This window comes from Leptodactylus fuscus, chromosome 5, assembly GCF_031893055.1.
Source record: "Leptodactylus fuscus isolate aLepFus1 chromosome 5, aLepFus1.hap2, whole genome shotgun sequence".
NCBI lineage: Eukaryota > Metazoa > Chordata > Amphibia > Anura > Leptodactylidae > Leptodactylus > Leptodactylus fuscus.
The window spans coordinates 102,122,899-102,142,182 of record NC_134269.1 but is presented as its reverse complement, the minus strand read 5'-3'; the positions used below and the strand labels follow the sequence as shown (position 1 = coordinate 102,142,182).

General features: G+C 40.4%; 1 protein-coding gene across 1 annotated transcript in view; it reads left to right on the top strand.

Annotated features, from left to right (window-relative positions):
* The window catches only part of COPG2 (coat protein complex I subunit gamma 2), a 32,279-nt gene extending 13,942 nt beyond the window's left edge, over positions 1–18,337 (top strand). Inside the window, exons 10-24 of the mRNA XM_075273921.1 lie at positions 1,683–1,816; positions 2,376–2,443; positions 4,043–4,231; positions 5,151–5,246; positions 6,333–6,576; positions 8,283–8,358; positions 8,732–8,835; positions 9,489–9,614; positions 9,772–9,837; positions 10,626–10,765; positions 10,855–11,026; positions 12,380–12,477; positions 12,769–12,907; positions 13,437–13,535; positions 16,499–18,337. Coding sequence (XP_075130022.1) covers positions 1,683–1,816; positions 2,376–2,443; positions 4,043–4,231; positions 5,151–5,246; positions 6,333–6,576; positions 8,283–8,358; positions 8,732–8,835; positions 9,489–9,614; positions 9,772–9,837; positions 10,626–10,765; positions 10,855–11,026; positions 12,380–12,477; positions 12,769–12,907; positions 13,437–13,535; positions 16,499–16,629 — 1,882 coding nt within the window. The 3' untranslated portion in view covers positions 16,630–18,337. The remainder of the gene's footprint in view (positions 1–1,682; positions 1,817–2,375; positions 2,444–4,042; positions 4,232–5,150; positions 5,247–6,332; positions 6,577–8,282; positions 8,359–8,731; positions 8,836–9,488; positions 9,615–9,771; positions 9,838–10,625; positions 10,766–10,854; positions 11,027–12,379; positions 12,478–12,768; positions 12,908–13,436; positions 13,536–16,498) is intronic.
* Positions 18,338–19,284: the final 947 nt, after the last annotated feature.

The following is a 19,284-nucleotide window of genomic DNA, read 5'->3' as shown; positions in this document are numbered from 1 at the left end:
GGTTAACACATTATTATAGCGTTTCCATGGCTTTTACTCCAACTTGTTTACTGTCACCAAGATGGATGACTCCCTTCACTCCATCCTGGACCTGAAGGAGCTCAGCCGGCTTGTTCTTGTCTGCAAGTTCCACATGGCGCATTGCTTTCATATATATATTGGCATTCATGATGATTACCTCCAGATTAGCATTGCAGTGTACCATTAGTGCTTCCTTCACTTTGCAGTGGGATTGCGTGCTTTTCAGTTTGTCATGCTCGCCTTCGGGCTAGTCTCTATCCATGGTTATTTACCAAGGGAATGGCGTCCCTCATGGCTATCCACCCCAGAACAGTCGCTGTGATTTCATTCTTGGATGACCTCCTGGTGAAAGCCCCCTCCAAGATGGACAATCTGACCAGCTTACGGATAACCTTTGCTAGTTCAGCTGGCTCAACGAGAAAAAAAATCCTGTCTCGTGCCTTCCTGGGCATAATTCCTGATACTCACCAGGGCAAGTTTCTTCTCCTGGAGTCAAAGATCCTTGTTCTCCAATTCGGTGTGACCTGTTATCAGTGGAATTGTTTATCACTTCATCTCTGTGTTAGGGTTATAGGCACAATGGTGTTGACCTTCGAAGCCATACCTTTTGCTCAATTCCACTCATGTCCTCTGCAATTGTTGATTCTGACCTGCTGGGAAAACTCTCTTTGGTTGCTTTCTTCCCCAAGAATCTCCCAGGGTTGGGGGGGGGGGGGAGTCCTTTCTTCCCCCCTTTGTTGGCAGGTGATTTCCATCAATGCTAGTCTTTCCGATTGCGGAGTGGTCTTTGGTGCCTTGACTGTTCAAGGCCTTTGGTACAAATCAGAGACCTTCCTCCAGGTCACCCTGCTGGAATTTAGACCCATTTTCAATGCCTTGTCTCATTAGACCTCTGTCCTCCAGGGCCATCCATTTAGTCCAGACTGATAATTCTACTGCAGTTGCCTGCTTGAACCATCAGGGGGCACACAGAGCTAAGTGGCTATGCCCACTCTTTTCTTTGGGCAGAGTATCATGTTCTAGCCCTTTTTGTGGTCAACATTTCAGGCGTGGACAATAGAGTGGCATACTACCTTGGCGGAGAAAAACGCGATCCGAGGCGAGTAGTCCACTTCAATAGAACTTCTTTCTCCAGTTGTGTTCCCAGTGAGGCCCACAGGACATCGATCTTTGCCTTCAACTTGAAACACAAGCTCTTCTGTTATGAGGCCAGGTCACAAGATCCTTTCGCCGTTGTTGTCGGCCTATTTGTCTCTCATGGACCCCTTCTGCCATTCAGTCACATTGTTTGTCCTCTCTGAGGAACCTCGCAAGGGCCTGGTTGCTTCTAAGGCTTCCATCTCCAGGTGGATTTTGTAGGCGATTAGCTAAAAGATAAACCATCGCTTTTCTGTGTGACCACTCATTCCACAAGAGCTGTCAGAGCCTTCTGGGCTGAGGACAAAAATCCATTCAATTGGACTGTGGCAGAAAACCTAAACAAGCAGTTGGGAACATTGTGGAACTATTGCATGAAAGATGTTGTCCTCATCTGCACAGTGGACTGTAATTTCATGAGCATTGTTTCATTGGGAAGTGTATAGTTACAAAATAAAAAATAATTTCTTTATGAGGGATTAATTTCTTCAACAATGGATAAGCTTTTTTTTTTTTTTCTTTAGGCATACTAGCCCATTGTTTGACTTCATTGAGAGCTGCCTTAGAAACAAACATGAAATGGTCATTTATGAAGCTGCCTCAGCAATTATTCACTTGCCCAATTGCACAGCAAGGGAGTTGGCCCCAGCAGTCTCAGGTATGTGCCCAATGTTTTTCCTCAAAATCCCTTTTGAACCATGTTTGTTTTAGCACCGTCTGTGTTATTCACCATCTTTTGATCCTTAAAACCATACAGCATATTATTTTTTTTTTTTTTTAGTCATAAGCTTTTTTTATTTACTTATTTGTGTTCAATGGTGTCTCCATAATTATAAATATATTTTATCAGCTGAAATGGCAGATTGAGTGGGTGAAGATTGGCCATGTAAGTGCTGTGAAAGTTTTTTGACAGCTGACATGCAGTCTCACTATACTATGTCTTCCTCCTTTAACGACCCCAATGCTCTAATCCCCACCAATCAGCTGGATACTAACTAATAACTTACTATGACCGGAATACCCCTTATAATGTGCTGTGTGAAGGTTCAGAGGTTCTACATTTGTTGCTTAAAAAGCTAATAATTATGTTATTTATTTCTGTGACAAGAGGTTGTATCTCTAAAAATTAAAATAACACTTATTATACAGGTGCAAATTCCTTTCTAACCCTAATTCTTATGTGGATCTGAATCAAAGATGTAAACCTTTCATTTCAGTTCTGCAACTATTCTGTAGCTCTCCAAAACCTGCTTTGAGGTACGCTGCAGTAAGGACTCTTAATAAGGTATGTCTTTTGTTTTAATATATTTAGAGAATGAATTGATGATTAGATAAAAACATAAATGTAGGTGCTTGCAGGTTACTTGGAAAAATACATTCAGGTTACAGCCATACACAGCAAAAACTATCCTTAGGTAACATTCACATTTGTGCCAGAGTCCTATGGTGCTGAAGGCTTGTCATCCTTGTCATATACTCGTCATCCAGGAGAGAAGAGGATAGAAATGGAAAAAGACAAGAAATCATTTTGACTACAATCATTACATTTTGTGAAATGGTGTGGGTTTTTTTTGGCCGCCACTGTATATTTGAATATTCTCTATTTGAAGTACCGTATTTTTCGGACTATAAGACGCACTTTTTTCCCCCAAAATTTTGAGGGAAAATAAGGGTGCGTCTTATAGTCTGAAGGTGGCGCCTGGCATCCGCTGTAATAGAGAGGCGGAAGCCGGCAAGTGATAGACGCCATTACAGGTGCCGGGGCCTGAGACATCGCTGCCCTGCCCTGCATGAAGCCAGCAGCGGGAGGAGTGATGCTGCTATTCCGCTCCTCCGTCCCCCCGCCGCTGGCTTCATGCAGGGCAGGGCAGCGATGTCTCAGGCCCCGGCGTCTATCCCTCCCCGGCATCCGCCTCTCTAGTACAGCGGATGCCGGGTCAGTATCCGTGGCCCCTTCTCCCCCGGGGCCGGTCCCCACCGGCCCCGTACCTGTGACGTTGCAGGCCGGCTCCTGCGCGGCGATATCGCAGGAGCCGACCTGTTCGGGTGACAGCCGGGAGCCTAATGAGGCTCCCAGGCCTGTCACTGCTGTATTAGTATTGCGGCTGGTCTCTATGACCAGCCGTAATACTAATAGACAGAATGTCCCATAGACGGCAATACAGTTGTATTGTCGTCTATGGGACTTGCGATCAAGTGACTGCAGGTTCAAGCCCCCGGGGGGGAATAAAATAGTAAAAAAAAAAAAAAAAAAAGCTTTAAAAATATGAAATAAATAAAAGTTCTAAATCACCTCCTGTTTTTTTTTCAATGCAAGGTGATCTAAGCAATAGATATCCCCCAAAATGGTATAACTAAAAAGTACGGCTGGCCCCGCAAAAAAAACGCCCTATACATCCCCGTACAGCTGCAGGGTCACCTGTCAATGTGGCCTTGCAGCTGTTGCAAAACTACAACTCCCATATATTAAATATTTTACCAGTTTTTGCTTCAAAATTTTTTTTCCCTATTTTCCTCCTCTAAAACCTGTGCGTCTTATAGTCCGAAAAATACGGTACATTATCCAGCAGACTAATCAGTCACTAAATGTAAAACGGAGGAAAACCAGATGCAGTATAAGTGTAGTAATCACCTAACAGAATATATATACAATTGTATAAACAGGGAAATGTTATATACTGGTGAGCAATGACTGCCTGAGTCTACTGGATCCCACATCTCAAAGAAATGTAAGAAAACCATTGTTTTCTAGGCTTTAGTCCAGGTTTAAAGACTTTTGAATGAGATATTTTAAACACTGGAACCTAAGCCCAAGATGCTTTTCCACAAACTATATAAATGGCACACATTATTGTACATATTCGTCCTGTCTTATTTCCTTTAGGTGGCCATGAAACACCCTTCAGCAGTCACTGCATGTAACCTGGACCTGGAAAACCTCATTACTGATTCCAACCGCAGTATAGCTACCCTTGCTATAACCACATTGCTGAAAACTGGCAGCGAGAGCAGTGTTGACAGACTGATGAAACAGATCTCTACCTTTGTGTCTGAGATTTCTGATGAGTTCAAAGTAAGTATGGTGTGGCTAGTCAAGCTGAAAAAGTCAGCATTTTATTGTCTGATTTGTAGATCAACTAGTAGTCTCTAATAGTAAGTCATCTAGGAGAATATTGGGGAGTATTATCTATATATAGGTAGTCCAAAGAAAGACTTTTATGTCATACCAGCTATTGCTGTTTCTCCTCTTTTAGAGACGATTGTTATACTGAGATTATCTTCCTCCTCTCTGCTGAAAGTTTGTAATGAGTTAGGGGGGGGACACAAGCTAAGACGTGCCCCCAAAGCACTTTCCCCTCACCTGCATATGAATAAAGCTGCAATCTATAATAAAATGAGACTCCAAAAATGAATAATGAAAGAATATTTGGAAACTATAGAATTAATCTCTACAAGGTGCTATGATGAGATTGATTAAAAATTGATTGCTGACAGAATCCCTTTAACATGACACCAAAAGCACCATTCTATGTTTTATAGTGGTCGAGATGCAACTATTTAAAGTGATTCAAGCAGAATCAGTTTCCCTGTTTTATTAGATCCTATAATTTATTAGAACAAGGCAAAGGATACCTAGAGAACATAGAGTTGATTTCACGGAAAGAAGTCAAAATCTGTTAGTGTATTATAATAATTATTTTTTTTTTAATGTAGGTTGTGAGCCCAATATAGGAATCACAATGTACATTTTTTATTTTTTATCCTATCGGAACGTCTTTGCAGAATGGGAAGAAATCCACACAATCACAGGGAGAACATACAAACTCCTTTCAGATGTTGTGTATTACAATATTTGTCTTCCAAATGTGCCAGAAAATGAATGCATTGATGTGTCATTTTATGTTTATTGCTAATGTTAAGATGGCTCTGAAAATATTGACATGTACACGATTTTTGTTTGTTTTTTATTTTTTTGTTTTTTTCTTTTAAAGGTTGTTGTTGTCCAAGCAATTAGTGCCTTATGCCAGAAATATCCACGGAAACACACAGTGATGATGACGTTTTTATCAAACATGCTTAGAGATGATGTGAGTATCTGCAGATACTTAGATTACTGATTGATAACATCACTACCAGAGCTCCTTCTAAAATGAACACGTTTTCCCCAGACCTGCAATGAAAAGTAGGCAGTCATCTAGGATGCTATGCTTCATTAGGCAGGAGGGGCATTAGTTTATTGGGAAAAATGTGTTGTGCTACTTAACTGGACATGCCCACCACTGTACTATCTGCCCTGCAATAGGTGCCAAATTTATTAAGATTCCTTTGTCTACTAATAAATTTGTCATAAATCACTCCAGCTATCTCTTTAACTTAGGGCAGCTCCATTGCATAGCTCCCTGGCCCTGTCACTCATAGAAGAGAGGAGGAAAGGAAAAAAGTTGTTACATTCAACAGTCTGAACTATCTGTGTTGCTGATTTAAGATGCTGGTGACCGATTCCCTTTAAAGGAGTGTTCCAGTTAATATTTTCATGGCATAACTAGGTTTAAAATAACAAATACACTATATCCTAACCTGTCTGTCAATAAAGAAAGAAGTTGAACAACCTTTAAAGGTATACATGCCTTAGTAAATGTGGGCTGCTATCTGGTAAAATGGTTATTGCCAAGTGGGCCCCCCTTAAGTTTTGTTATGGAGCCTTATGGCTCCTGGGAACCATGAACAGTGTTTTGTTTGTTTGTTTGTTTGTTTTTTGTTTTTAGTAAGTCTCTACTGTATTCAGTTGTTCTTGTTGACTCCCCATCAGGGAGACTGCTTTTAAGCCGCCATTTCTAGTTCTAGTTTTGCAATACTAGTTGTAGTGATCCCTTTTGTCATGGTCACTATGTAAGGAACCAACCAGACAAAAGACCAACTCCACTATAAAGATTTATTTATTTATATATGTTCATATGTATTTTATATGTCTTCTCACAAGGAAGAACATAGATTTACTCTAGTTTTTAAAAATATGCAATTATTCTGATGTAAATATGGAAATCCAGTGATTTGATATAATCCTTGCGGCTAAAATATGTTCCATATGGCCTAATTCTTACTGGAGCTTGGCTAACTTCTTTAATGACCTACTGTGGGATTGTTTGGTCTCTCATGCTTTGATCTCTTTGCAGGGCGGTTTCGAATACAAGCGGGCTATTGTGGACTGCATTATCAGCATTATAGAGGAGAACCCAGACAGTAAAGAATCTGGGCTAGCCCATCTGTGCGAGTTCATTGAGGACTGCGAACATACTGTGCTTGCCACAAAGATATTACACTTACTGGGAAGAGAAGGTCCTAGAACACCCAATCCATCCAAATATATCCGCTTTGTTTTTAACAGAGTGGTCCTGGAAAATGAGGCTGTAAGAGCAGGTGAGGACATATAATATAATAATACATTTTATTTATATAGCACCAACATATTCCGCAGCACTGTACAATTTTGTAGGGTTCAAATACAGACAAAAAGATACATTACAAAGAAATAGTCATTTCACACAATGGGACTAAGGGCCCTGCTCACAAGAGCTTACAATCTATAAGGTAGAGGGGGTGACACAAGAGGTAGCAGGAGCGCCATCGGAGGTAGCATTGCTTATACAGTGGTCAGACAATTTTGTAATGGAGGTTACTGTCATTACACAAACCTAAGATTTTGAGCCGTCACCAGTCGTGTCCTTTAACATGTGGATGGTGCTTGGACATATAAAGTTAGCCTGAAACGGCATCATATCATGTAGGGTAATGTGGGAGCTGGATTACGGATTTGATTACGGTTCAGGGTTTACATTAGGAATTATGATAGGCCTGTCTGAAAAGATGTGTCTTTAGTTTGCGTTCGAAGCTGTAGAAATTTGGAGTTAATCTGATTGTCCGGGATAGAGCTTTCCAGAGAAGTGGTGCAACTCGGGAGAAGTCTTGTATATGAGTGTGGGAGGTTCTGATAATAGAGGATGTAAGTCTTAGGTCATTGAGTGAATGGAGAGTATGGGTTGGGCGAAAGACAGAGATGAGGGAGGAAATGTTGGGAGGTGCAGCATTACATCTGGGGCATTATTATACAGGCCCAAAGCCTGTGCTAGCAGTAACAGCCTGTTGCCATACAGGCCCAAAGCCTGTGCTAGCAATAACAGGCTATTACTACTAGCACAGGTTTCGGGCCTATATGGTACTGCTAGCACAGTCTTTGGGCCTATATTGTAATATCCCAGACCACGTGACGTCTGGGACATTATCATACAGGCGCAAAGCCTGCTAGGATTAACATGAACACAAACAGAATGTCATGCATTTTCCCCATCGGCTTATACTCGAGTCAATAAGTTTTCCCAGTTTTTTGTGGTAAAATTAGGGGATTGGCTTATATTCGGGTTGACTTATACTCAAGTATATACGGTAACTTACTGCCAAGAAAACATCAGATAAGACAAGGGAACATGGTAAAGGAAAAAGCCAGGGAGATTTCTTACCAGGTGTATGCCACGCCCCATACACCTGGTAAGAAATCTCCCTGGCTTTTTCTTTACCATTTTCCCTTATTTGACCTGATTTGTCTTCTTGGCATTAAGTTCATTTATATTTTCCTCATTTGTGAAGATCCATGCAACTGCTGTATGTTTTGTGCTCAGAACAGAAGACCTAGAGAAATTAGCAAACGAAAAAAAAAAAAAAAAAACATTCCTCCCCCCCCCCCCCCCCCCCGTTCCTTTAATGAGATCTGATTCCTGCTTTGTTGGTCTTCGATACATACACAGTTCCCATAATGCGTATATGTCTTTGTGTGAGTACAGCCCTAGGCCCAATCTAAGGAGTCCGGTAGTACCAAGACTAGTATACTGCTACTCGGATTGGTTTATTTTGAGAAATAGAAATTTTGTAAGAACGGAATTCTTTTGTCAAAGGACTGCTTTCTGTTGCACCAGTGTTCTTCTCCATTATGAACATACTGTTCTAATATACTCGTCTGGCAGTGTATAAAGTCTTGTGTGTATTTTTACACATTTTGTCAGTTACCCTAACTTATGGACTGCATTTATAAAGGTGTAAAAGTCTTAATAAATCACATTTGTTCTTTGCAGCTGCTGTTAGTGCGTTGGCTAAGTTTGGAGCTCAGAATGAATTTCTTCTTCCTAGTGTTTTGGTTCTCCTACAGAGGTAAGGAACTTGCTTCATAAGTACCTAGTAACTTCCCATTTTTGCTAAATCATGATCTGTAGTAAGCAGGCACTCCTTTTAGGCCTTATGTACACACTAGAGGTTTTTGATTTAAGGAAGTTTCATGTTTTTGAATTGTATATGGGCAACCATATATGTCTCATCCAAGCTGCTAAGTGTTACAACAGAAGAAGTAAGGACAGCATTCTTCCAGTCACAGGGCACTTAGGTTTTTTATTTTGTTTTGTTTTGGTTTTTTTTGTTCACCAAGCAAAAGTGACATTTCTCTGTGACTCCTTGACTACTGTGCTCATGTCTTTATTTTGTAAACTGCTAATTTTTGACACTTCTCCTGTTCCCATATACTTCCCAGGTGCATGATGGACAGTGACGATGAAGTCAGGGACAGAGCAACCTTTTACTTCAATGTTCTAAAGCAGAAACAATTAAACCTCAATGCAGCTTATATTCTGAATGGTTTGTATTTCACTTTTATATTGCTTTTAGTATAGTTTTCAGTCTGTGATAAAGTATCAGTCTGGTGATAAATCTGGGGGAGTCACGTTTAGGCCTGGTTCACATCTGCGTTCGGTATTCCGTTTGGGGAATCTAATTGGGGACCTCCCGAACAGAATATCGAATGCATTAAAAAGTGGCAAGCAATGAAAACACGCGGACCCCATAGACTATAATGGGGTCCGTGTGTTTTCTGTGCGGTGTCCATACGAATCATGCAGAGCAAAAAGTGCTTCAAGCAGCACTGTCTTCTCTGCATGATTCATGCAGAAAACACATGGACCCCATTTTAGTCTATGGGGTCTGTGTGTTTTCATTGCTCACCGCTTTTTAATATGTTCGATATTCTGTTGAGGGGGTCCCCAAGCAGACTTCCCTAATGGAACACCGAATGCAGATGTGAACCAGGCCATACAGCATTTCTATAGAATACCCTTTCTATAGCATCCTAATTTTTTTGTACTTTAATGACCTGGTGTAGCCTTTAGCCCATGGCTTGGGATATCTTAAATCCCAATCTTATTTCATGTTTTCCTTTTTATTCCAGCCCTTCCACTTTTATTTTTGCATTGCCCTTACATTTTTCTAATTTGAAACTGTTTGGATTTCACCAGGCCTGACTGTGTCTGTCCTTGGAATGGAGAAAGCGCTACACCAGTACACTCTGGAGCCATCAGAGAAACCATTTGATTTGAAGTCTGTTCCATTATCCACAGTTCCTCTTGTCGAACAGAAAGCAGGTAAATGCCAGATTGGTTCTCCAGATCACAGTGAATAGATACTATTGCCCTACCACAGTCTTAGAGCTTTCTGCCTCTCCTATTAAAATTACGGTAGTCACTTGTGTCTCTTACTTAATCATTGCATCCAATTTCTTTGCACCTTCTCTCTTGTTAGATCTTGCCCCAGTGGCTGGCAAGCAGCTTGGTAAAACAGTTCCTGCTCGCCAAGACATATTTCAAGGTAAATGTGATGTTTCATTTATGTATTTATACTGAATCTTTGTTTTTGGTTTTTACTGATTTTCAGTTTGCAAAGGATGCCTTATTTAAGAGGTATTAATGGGGGCAATTCTAATCCGATCCTAACTCCTAAAATTATAGTCTTTGAGGACAAAAAAATGTCTCGACTTCAATGCTTTTTTTTTTGTGTCTGTGTTTGTGGATGGTTGTAAGATGAAGCCATTATCATCTGTTAGGTCTGATAACTAATCTAAATTGATCTCAAAATACTGTGACTTCATTGTCTTTTGTCCATATTTTATTTTTAAATAATAGTATTGCAGTAACCTTTTCCCTGTGCTTGTCTTTGTACAAATCACTAGTAACAAATCATGACCATCTGCCATTAGTCCTACATTCATAGAAATAGGAGAGGCTTGGGCTGCACATTTTTGGCTACAAAAAACACTGTAGGGTTACAAAAAAGCATAACAATATCTGAAACATTCCTACATTACAGGATCTATAGACGACAATATGCTTTCACTGAAAAAGGGCAAAACAAATAACCATGGATATTTGTGGGCATTAAAATTCACAGTATGATATTTTACACGTACTGTTTTTTTGTTGTTGTTTGTTTGTTTTTTTGTTTTCTTTACAAATTCATTGGGTCTTGCAACTCACATCATGAAAAAGTAGTACTGAGGGAGCCTTTCCAAAAAAGAGCTTTGTTTCTAGTGCCACCTATTGAAAGCAAGGTTCCTCATGTTAAATTTTATTCAAATCTATGTCCATTTCTGTTTGCAGAACAACTGGCAGCCATCCCAGAATTCAAAGATTTGGGGCCACTCTTTAAGTCCTCCGAACCTGTGCAACTCACAGAAGCAGAAACTGAATACTTTGTACGCTGTATTAAGCATGTGTTTACAGATCATATTGTGTTTCAGGTTTGTATGCGATCTTTCTATGGTATATTTCAAATCTTTAAATGTATTAAACTTCCCCTGCAAAATTCAGTTTGATATTTCTTTTATAGTTTGACTGTACCAACACCCTGAATGATCAACTCTTAGAAAAGGTTAATGTTCAAGTGGAGCCTTCAGAAGGGTATGAAGTGGTGTATTATGTCCCAGCACCAAGTCTCCCATATAACCAACCTGGCATATGCTACACGTTGGTAAGGATTCCTGAGGATGAGTCCACAGCAGGTAGGTATATAGCGACAAGTTATGCTTAGATCTCTGTATGCAGTTGGTGACTACAGTTTCACAGGGTAGATATGAAAGAGATCACAAACATCCAGCAGAGCCAACACGTGACCTAGACCCAGGCAATCAAGAACATAGTTAAAGGGGTTGGCCATTTTCAGACCAATGTTGAGAGACAAATGCATAATTTTCTAGATCTCTGCTTGCTGTCATTCATTCTGCTTACTTCCAGTGGATAAAAATCAGTCCATGGTCATGTGATATACAATCCCTGGTCATGTGATGAGCACAGGTGCACAGTTTGTTATAGTCACAGCACAGTGATCAGACATCTGCCTGGTACTGAGCTGTCGCTATCCTACTAGATTCCAGACTGCCTGGTGTATATGGCCATTTTCAGTCAGGCTTCAGGAATAAATATAGCACTGAATCAGCCCTTATACTAGTACTACATGACCTGCTCATGGCCAGGGATAGAGGCAAATGCACCAACTTAATTCTCTTAGACCTCTCAGCATCTTTTGACATGGTGCCTAAGACATCCTAATACATAAACGCAAGGAGTTTTTTTTGGAATTGATGGGTCAGTACTTCAGTGGATTAGGTTCTTTCTGGCTGACCAATCGCTCTTAGCTCATCATAGTCATCACCAGTCCCCAGATCTGTACCAACACCCTGAACGATCAGCTCTTAGAAAAGGTTAATGGTCAAATGGAGCCTTGAGAAGGGTATGAAGTGTTGGTAATGTGTGGTGTTACACAGGGCTTGGTGCTATCCCTGATGCCGTTCGCAGTTTACATGACCCTATTAAGCAAACGAATCCAGAATCATGGCCTGGCATATATCACTGCTATGCAGATGATGCCCAACTATACATACTCTTTGAACCCATCTCCAGCCATAAATTAATTCCTAGCTGCACTGTATGAATGCCATTCAGACAGCATTTTCTGAACGCTTTCTCAAAAACAGAATTTTCATTATTAGATGACCCAACAAAAAGTCATGAAACACTTAATTTTTTTTTTCAACTAAATGCCCCGGTTATCTGTAAGGATATTCATGTTTCTATAGACTATCAGCAGGTATTTTGTCCACACTACTTTTGTGCTTTTTGTTTTCTTATATGTTCCTATAGACAAAACGTGATATTCTGGATGCATTTGGTTTAAAAAATGCATTATGTGGATTCTACATAAAAGTGTAAAGAAATATAGCAAAAAGGACTAGAATAGTTGGTACAAGCTGCTAGTGTCTTCTATGATTTTTGATCAGACCACTTCACGTACCAGTTTGCTTTTTGATTCTTTTAGACCTTGGTCTTATCTCATTGATTTTGTTTCTCTTCTCCAGTGTCTTGCACATTTAACTGCACAATGAAGTTTGTGGTCCGAGACTGTGATCCTCACACAGGCATTCCCGACGATGAAGGTTACAGTGATGAATATGTGGTATGTAAACTAGTTTAGAACTGTGCAGTAACACAGACAGTCCCTTTATCAGCCCCTATATATACCGCTTTAGGTCTCAATTTGGTTGCATTTCACACAAATTCAGAATCTTCCCAAAAAAGCTTTCTCTTCATGTAAATGTGTAGGTGTAATATAGCCTATAAAATTCCATGTTAGTTTTGTGCAGGAAACCTAAGAGCTGGACTTGAATATTTTATAAAAGTAAATCACAAAAAAAATGTAAAAAAAAATAAAAAAAAATTTCTTTTGTATAATTTGTTTTCTATTTAGCTTGAAGACTTAGAGGTTACTATTGAAGACCACATTCAAAAGGTGTTAAAGCCAAATTTTGGTGCTGCATGGGATGAGGTTGGAGATGTCTATGAAAAAGAAGAGACTTTCGCACTCAGTTCTACTAAAACCTTAGAAGGTATATCAATTCTGTAATGTCATTCAGATACTCTCTGTGGAATAGTTTACATTCCTACTCCTGAAATGTAGCAGCAGACCCTTGCTTATTGTTAAACTTATAATATATGGCGTTGTAAGCTAGGCAAACAGCAAGTTATAGGTCTCTGAGTGGGTGGTGGGCTGTAATGGTGGTGCTTAGCCACTCCAGTGTGTATGGAGCCCTTTGCTTGGCAACATGCACGTTGCTAAAAAAAAACAGTTCGGTGTGGGACCTGGGAGTCAGAATCCGGCCATTCTTAGATTAATGAGCCATCTTAAGGATAGAAAATTAAATGTCAGTCTAGTATGACTTCTTTAATGGCCTGACATTCTGCTGTCACTTACTATACTATAAAGCAATAAAGTGCTAATTACTATTTTATTGAAAGTATAAAGCCAACCAAAATTATCTTAATTCGCACTGTCTATTAGAAATTGAGGCATAAAATTCTCATTAACATGAACGGAGCGGTGTACTTTGTATTCAGAATGTATTTTCTCTTATATAGACGCTGTAACAAACATAATAAAGTTTCTGGGGATGCAGCCATGTGAGCGATCTGACAAGGTGCCAGAGAACAAGAACTCTCATGTGCTTTATCTTTCAGGTGAGCATGTTTCCACTTAGCCTGCTTACTGACGTGTGGATTATAACATATTCTCCTGGAATCGGTGACCATGTTTTTATGTATTTCATTGACTCTTGCAACATTTTTCACAGTAGATTAGGAGTAAAGGGAAACAGATTAAATATTTTACCCTTTTATAGCTGTACTAGTGTGAAAATATCTGCAGGGTATACAGTTACCAGTCTTTCAAGAAACTAGACTTTTTAGTCACCCCTTCATTGTGCAATGCCGCATACTCCTAAGTGTATTAGATTTATTGTGAAAACTTATAGGCATATGTTATATGAAAAATAACAAAGAATATGGGCGTAGGGGATTATCACTAGGATGATTTAAAGGTGGATTTCCCATGAACAACACATCCAATATCAACAGCCTAGGTGATGATAATTGGGGGTCACGGAGTCCACTGTGTGAATAGAATAGAGGAACACATGTGTGATCACGATTTCATTCACTTCTATAGGACTGAGAGAGATGGGTGAGTGCAACACTCTGTCCGTTCCATAAAGGTGACCACACCATGTTTATGCATGCCTACTACCATACACACAAAGCACACAGCAGGGGGTGGGGTCAGACATTCATACCATGTCCTATGCATGAGTGAAAACAACATTTAAGACTGTTAAGACTTTATTCTCTTACCACTTCTGGTAAAGCAATGACAGAGTTTGTTGCTCTTTGATAACTGTACTGTAATTGATGCTTTGGTCATCGTCTCCAGAAAAATCCCACTAAGCCCGCATTCACATGACAGAGCTTCACTGCCGGTAGAGGGATTCCTAGCATTTCAGATATTTGTGCTGCTTGGAATCCCTCCTTCATAGAGACATACTGTCCTGCACTATAATCCTAGGATAGGGAACCATAATGGCTAAGAGTCCCCCTCCTGGGATACTGTGTAAACCCGGCCAACACACAGGCTGACTTTTACAGGTGAAACTGTGTCATGTGAATGCAGGGCATTTTTATTTTATGATGATCAATAAATGACAGCAGCGATTTTAATTTTTTTCACAGTAGAAAATGGGGCTTGAAAAGATTGTGTAACTTTTAAAGTGTAACTAAACTTTCACATAACTTTTTGATTTTCTGGCAGTATTTGTGTCATTAATACATTTTGTAATATACTTAACACGTTTAATTCTCCTTTCTATGAAATACTGCATTTTTCACTTTCCCTAGCTTCTCTATTGAGAGCTGTCTCCTGTTTTCTATTGTGTATGAAGAGAAGAGACAATGAGTGTGGGGGAGGGTGACTTCATACCGCTATATATCATGCACTATAAAACGTATAAACTTTCTTATGACATAGGGATGCAGTTCTTCCTGTATGATTTCCAGAGATATCACTGGATGAAAAGAGTCAGGATTGGGATAATTATATACAGTTACAGTTATACATACGCTCACCGGCCACTTTATTAGGTACACCTGTCCAACTGCTCGTTAACACTTAATTTCTAATCAGCCAATCACATGGCGGCAACTCAGTGCATTTAGGCATGTAGACATGGTCAAGACAATCTCCTGCAGTTCAAACCGAGCATCAGTATGGGGAAGAAAGGTGATTTGAGTGCCTTTGAACGTGGCATGGTTGTTGGTGCCAGAAGGGCTGGTCTGAGTATTTCAGAAACTGCTGATCTACTGGAATTTTCACGCACAACCATCTCTAGAGTTTACAGAGAATGGTCCGAAAAAGAAAAAACATCCAGTGAGCGGCAGTTCTGTGGGGGGAAATGCGTTGTTGATGCCAGAGGTCAGAGGAGAATGGCCAGACTGGTTCGAGCTGATAGAAAGGCAACAGTGACTCAAATAGCCACCCGTTACAACCAAGGTAGCCAGAAGAGCATCTCTGAACGCACAGTACGTCGAACTTTGAGGCAGATGGGCTACAGCAGCAGAAGACCACACCGGGTGCCACTCCTTTCAGCTAAGAACAGGAAACTGAGGCTACAATTTGCACAAGCTCATCGAAATTGGACAATTGAAGATTGGAAAAACGTTGCCTGGTCTGATGAGTCTCGATTTCTGCTGCGACATTCGGATGGTAGGGTCAGAATTTGGCGTCAACAACATGAAAGCATGGATCCATCCTGCCTTGTATCAACGGTTCAGGCTGGTGGTGGTGGTGTCATGGTGTGGGGAATATTTTCTTGGCACTCTTTGGGCCCCTTGGTACCAATTGAGCATCGTTGCAACGCCAAAGCCTACCTGAGTATTGTTGCTGACCATGTCCATCCCTTTATGACAACAATGTACCCAACATCTGATGGCTACTTTCAGCAGGATAATGCGCCATGTCATAAAGCTGGAATCATCTCAGACTGGTTTCTTGAACATGACAATGAGTTCACTGTACTCCAATGGCCTCCACAGTCACCAGATCTCAATCCAATAGAGCATCTTTGGGATGTGGTGGAACGGGAGATTCGCATCATGGATGTGCAGCCGACAAATCTGCGGCAACTGTGTGATGCCATCATGTCAATATGGACCAAAATCTCTGAGGAATGCTTCCAGCACCTTGTTGAATCTATGCCACAAAGAATTGAGGCAGTTCTGAAGGCAAAAGGGGGTCCAACCCATTACTAGCATGGTGTACCTAATAAAGTGGCCGGTGAGTGTATACCAAACCTGACTGTTGTTAACCAGTGATATCCCTAGAAGTCAAACTGAGAAAATCCTCTTTCATACGATGACTCCAAAAGCAAGTTTCTATGTTTTATAATGCCTGAGATTCAGCATTTTGAAGTAACGTGACCCTCCCCTCCCCTCATTTTCTCTTCACTTCACACAGCCCTGAACTGTGGCAGTATTTCACAGAAAGTAGTCAAAATTTGTCAATGACGTTTATTCCAAAATTTTCCGGCAGGTTTTCTGTCATTAATAAAGTTATTTTAAAGTGTAACTTTTTTCTCATTCCATTCTGTGTTTAGGTGTATATAGAGGTGGCCATGATGTTTTGGTTAGATCCAGACTCGCACTCGCTGATGGCGTCACCATGCAAGTAACAGTGAGGAGCTCTGATGAGACCCCTGCTGATGTCATCATGGCCTCTGTTGGCTAAACCGTACAAGGAGGGGAAACATTTCACCCACGGTGGTATATACATTTCTAGACTCCCGTTTCCACAATGAATGCCTAATGTTTGATCCAAGTCTTAAATTAGCAGCAGAATGGCAAAATCCCAAATCCAGAGGTCGTGCTGTCGCCTTGGCCATTCCAGTTCTCTATCCTGGAGAACCAAGACTTTCCTCCCATTACCAGACCCTCTTTTATACTTGGAGAATTTATTTTTCTTTTATTGTCCTAAATGTACATCACATGGACTTTTTGGCACCTCTGTGCTTACATACAAAATGTAAGTGGTCAAGTCTTCACTGTTATTTACAATAAAAGTACAGTACAATATTTTTTATTTTAGTAAATGTCTACATTTTATTTTGAGACTACACTGGACAAACTTGTATTACCCATAGTCCTTCTAGTAAATGAACATGAAGACTCCGTGCACTTTTTTTTTTCTTTGAAGCGTACCTAACCTTTCAACAAACGTTCAATAGTAAAGTGTGTGTATAACAGAGAGAACACTATACTGCACACAAAAGTAGAGGACAATCTCTCCTACAATTCTCTCATCCAGTATCCACATCATGAAGGGCATACATAGGGAAGTGTTGACCTGTATTGTGTTAAAATGCAAACAGGTCATTTAGATCCAGCTGTTTGTGCCTCTTTACTCTTATTCGGTCCCTGCAAAGTCACCTCTCTGTAGACTTCTCTGTAATCTGGTACCTCTCTATGAGCTGCAATCTGAACTATTTGATGTCTGCTTAAGAGTGAAAGAGACTGATATCTAATAAGATATATTACAAAGTTTTCATACATTTGCTGGTAGTATTAATTCATGGAACGTTTGTTGAAAAGTTAGTGACATTTAAGAACTAGTTTTCATAAAGTAATACGTTTCCTGATATTTTAGCTTTTAGGAGATTTAATTTTAAAAGACTTGGGCATAATGCAAATGACTGTATCATGGCTCCAAACATGAACTGTATAATTTAAGTAAAGTACAGTATATTCCCATTGCTGGCTTTGCAAGTATAGTTCATGTTGGACCTGTAATGCAGTTTTATGCATAGAGCCTTAAAGAGTACCTTTCATCACGTCCTCTAAATCTAGCTCTTTGCATAAGTTAATAGGTGCAGCTATATTGATTCCAGACCAGTTGGAAGCTCCCACCTTTCCCAAGTAATAAGTGCATTGTTATGGTGCCTCATATACTACTAAGGCTGTGTACTGTCAGATGGGCAGTGTCAGGCAGGAGCAGATGGGGGTGTGATTCAGAGCTCAAAATCACACCCCTTTCCTACCTTAATACTGCTGATCTGACAAGAGAGAGACTAAATAGCGTACCAGGCACCAAAACTAACAGCACTGAATGATCAGGAACGGTCAGGCCTAGAGAAAATATTCCAACTGTGCTGAAATCAGTGGCGCTTGTGCCTACAGGCTAGGAACTGGTCTTGGAGGTGGTGAAAAGTCCTCTTTAATTCTTTATTTCTGTACTGATTCAATGATTTAAAAAAGGAGGCCAAATAGCAAGTAGGTTACTCCTGCTTTATACTCTTCAGTTCATTTGTAAGATGGTTCTGTTGGATATTGTCAATGTCACTCTCAATAGACAAACAAGTCTTGTACACATTGAAGACCTTGGTTTGCCTTGTACAAATACAACCTGCTGCTTTGTCAAAATAAAAGTGAATGTTACCTGTTACTATGATTTGTACTTTGTGTAAATACTTGCAATATGATTTAAGCCATGTGTATACCAGCTTGAATCCTATATATCACTTTCTTTCGTTGTTAAAAATTAACAGTGCAACTAAAAATAAATTTTAAATTTCTGGTCAGCTTCACAAAGGTTGATTATGGGCACATTCATGTGCTTGCATCATAGAGACTATGTGTTTCCCTTATGTGCATGTGAAACTGGCCCAACACATTAGAAAATTAAGAAAATTAAAAAAAAAAAGTGAAAATTTTAAATGACAGCTCTGACTGACAAAATAGAATATTTAGAGCTAGTGTTGGCTGTGATAACATTGTCGAGGTGCTCAAATTCCTAACCAATACAGGTTGATGATTTTCGTTACTAGCACCAGTACTCTTGGTATAGTGAGATACTGTAAGTGTGTCTCAGCACAAGTATAGTATACACTGATGTAGTTGGATGCAAGTAGTACAGTGTAGTAAGTATCTGAAATGTCTGCATTAAAGGGATTGTCCAAGTATGTCTAAGTATTCACAGGACAGTGGATATTGTCTGATCACTGGGGACCCAATCTCCAGCTTCCCCAGTGACCGTGATGGGAGACTGAAAGTCCTCTTTAAAGAGGACCTTTCACCACTTTTGGGCACAGGCAGTTCTATATACTGCCAGAAAGCTGACAGTGCGCTGAATTCAGCGCACTGTCGGCTTTCCCGATCTGTGCCCGGTGTAAAGAGCTTATGGTCCGGTACCGTAGCTCTTCTATGGTCAGAAGGGCGTTTCTGACCATTAGCCAGGAACGTCCTTCTGCCTCGCGGCGCCAATCGCGCTGTGCTGTGGAGCCGGGAGGAACTCCCCCCTCCCTCTGTTCACACAGCTTGTCCGTAGACTAGCATTATCAGCAGAGGGAGGGGGCGTTCCTCCCCGCTCAACAGCACAGCGCGATTGGCG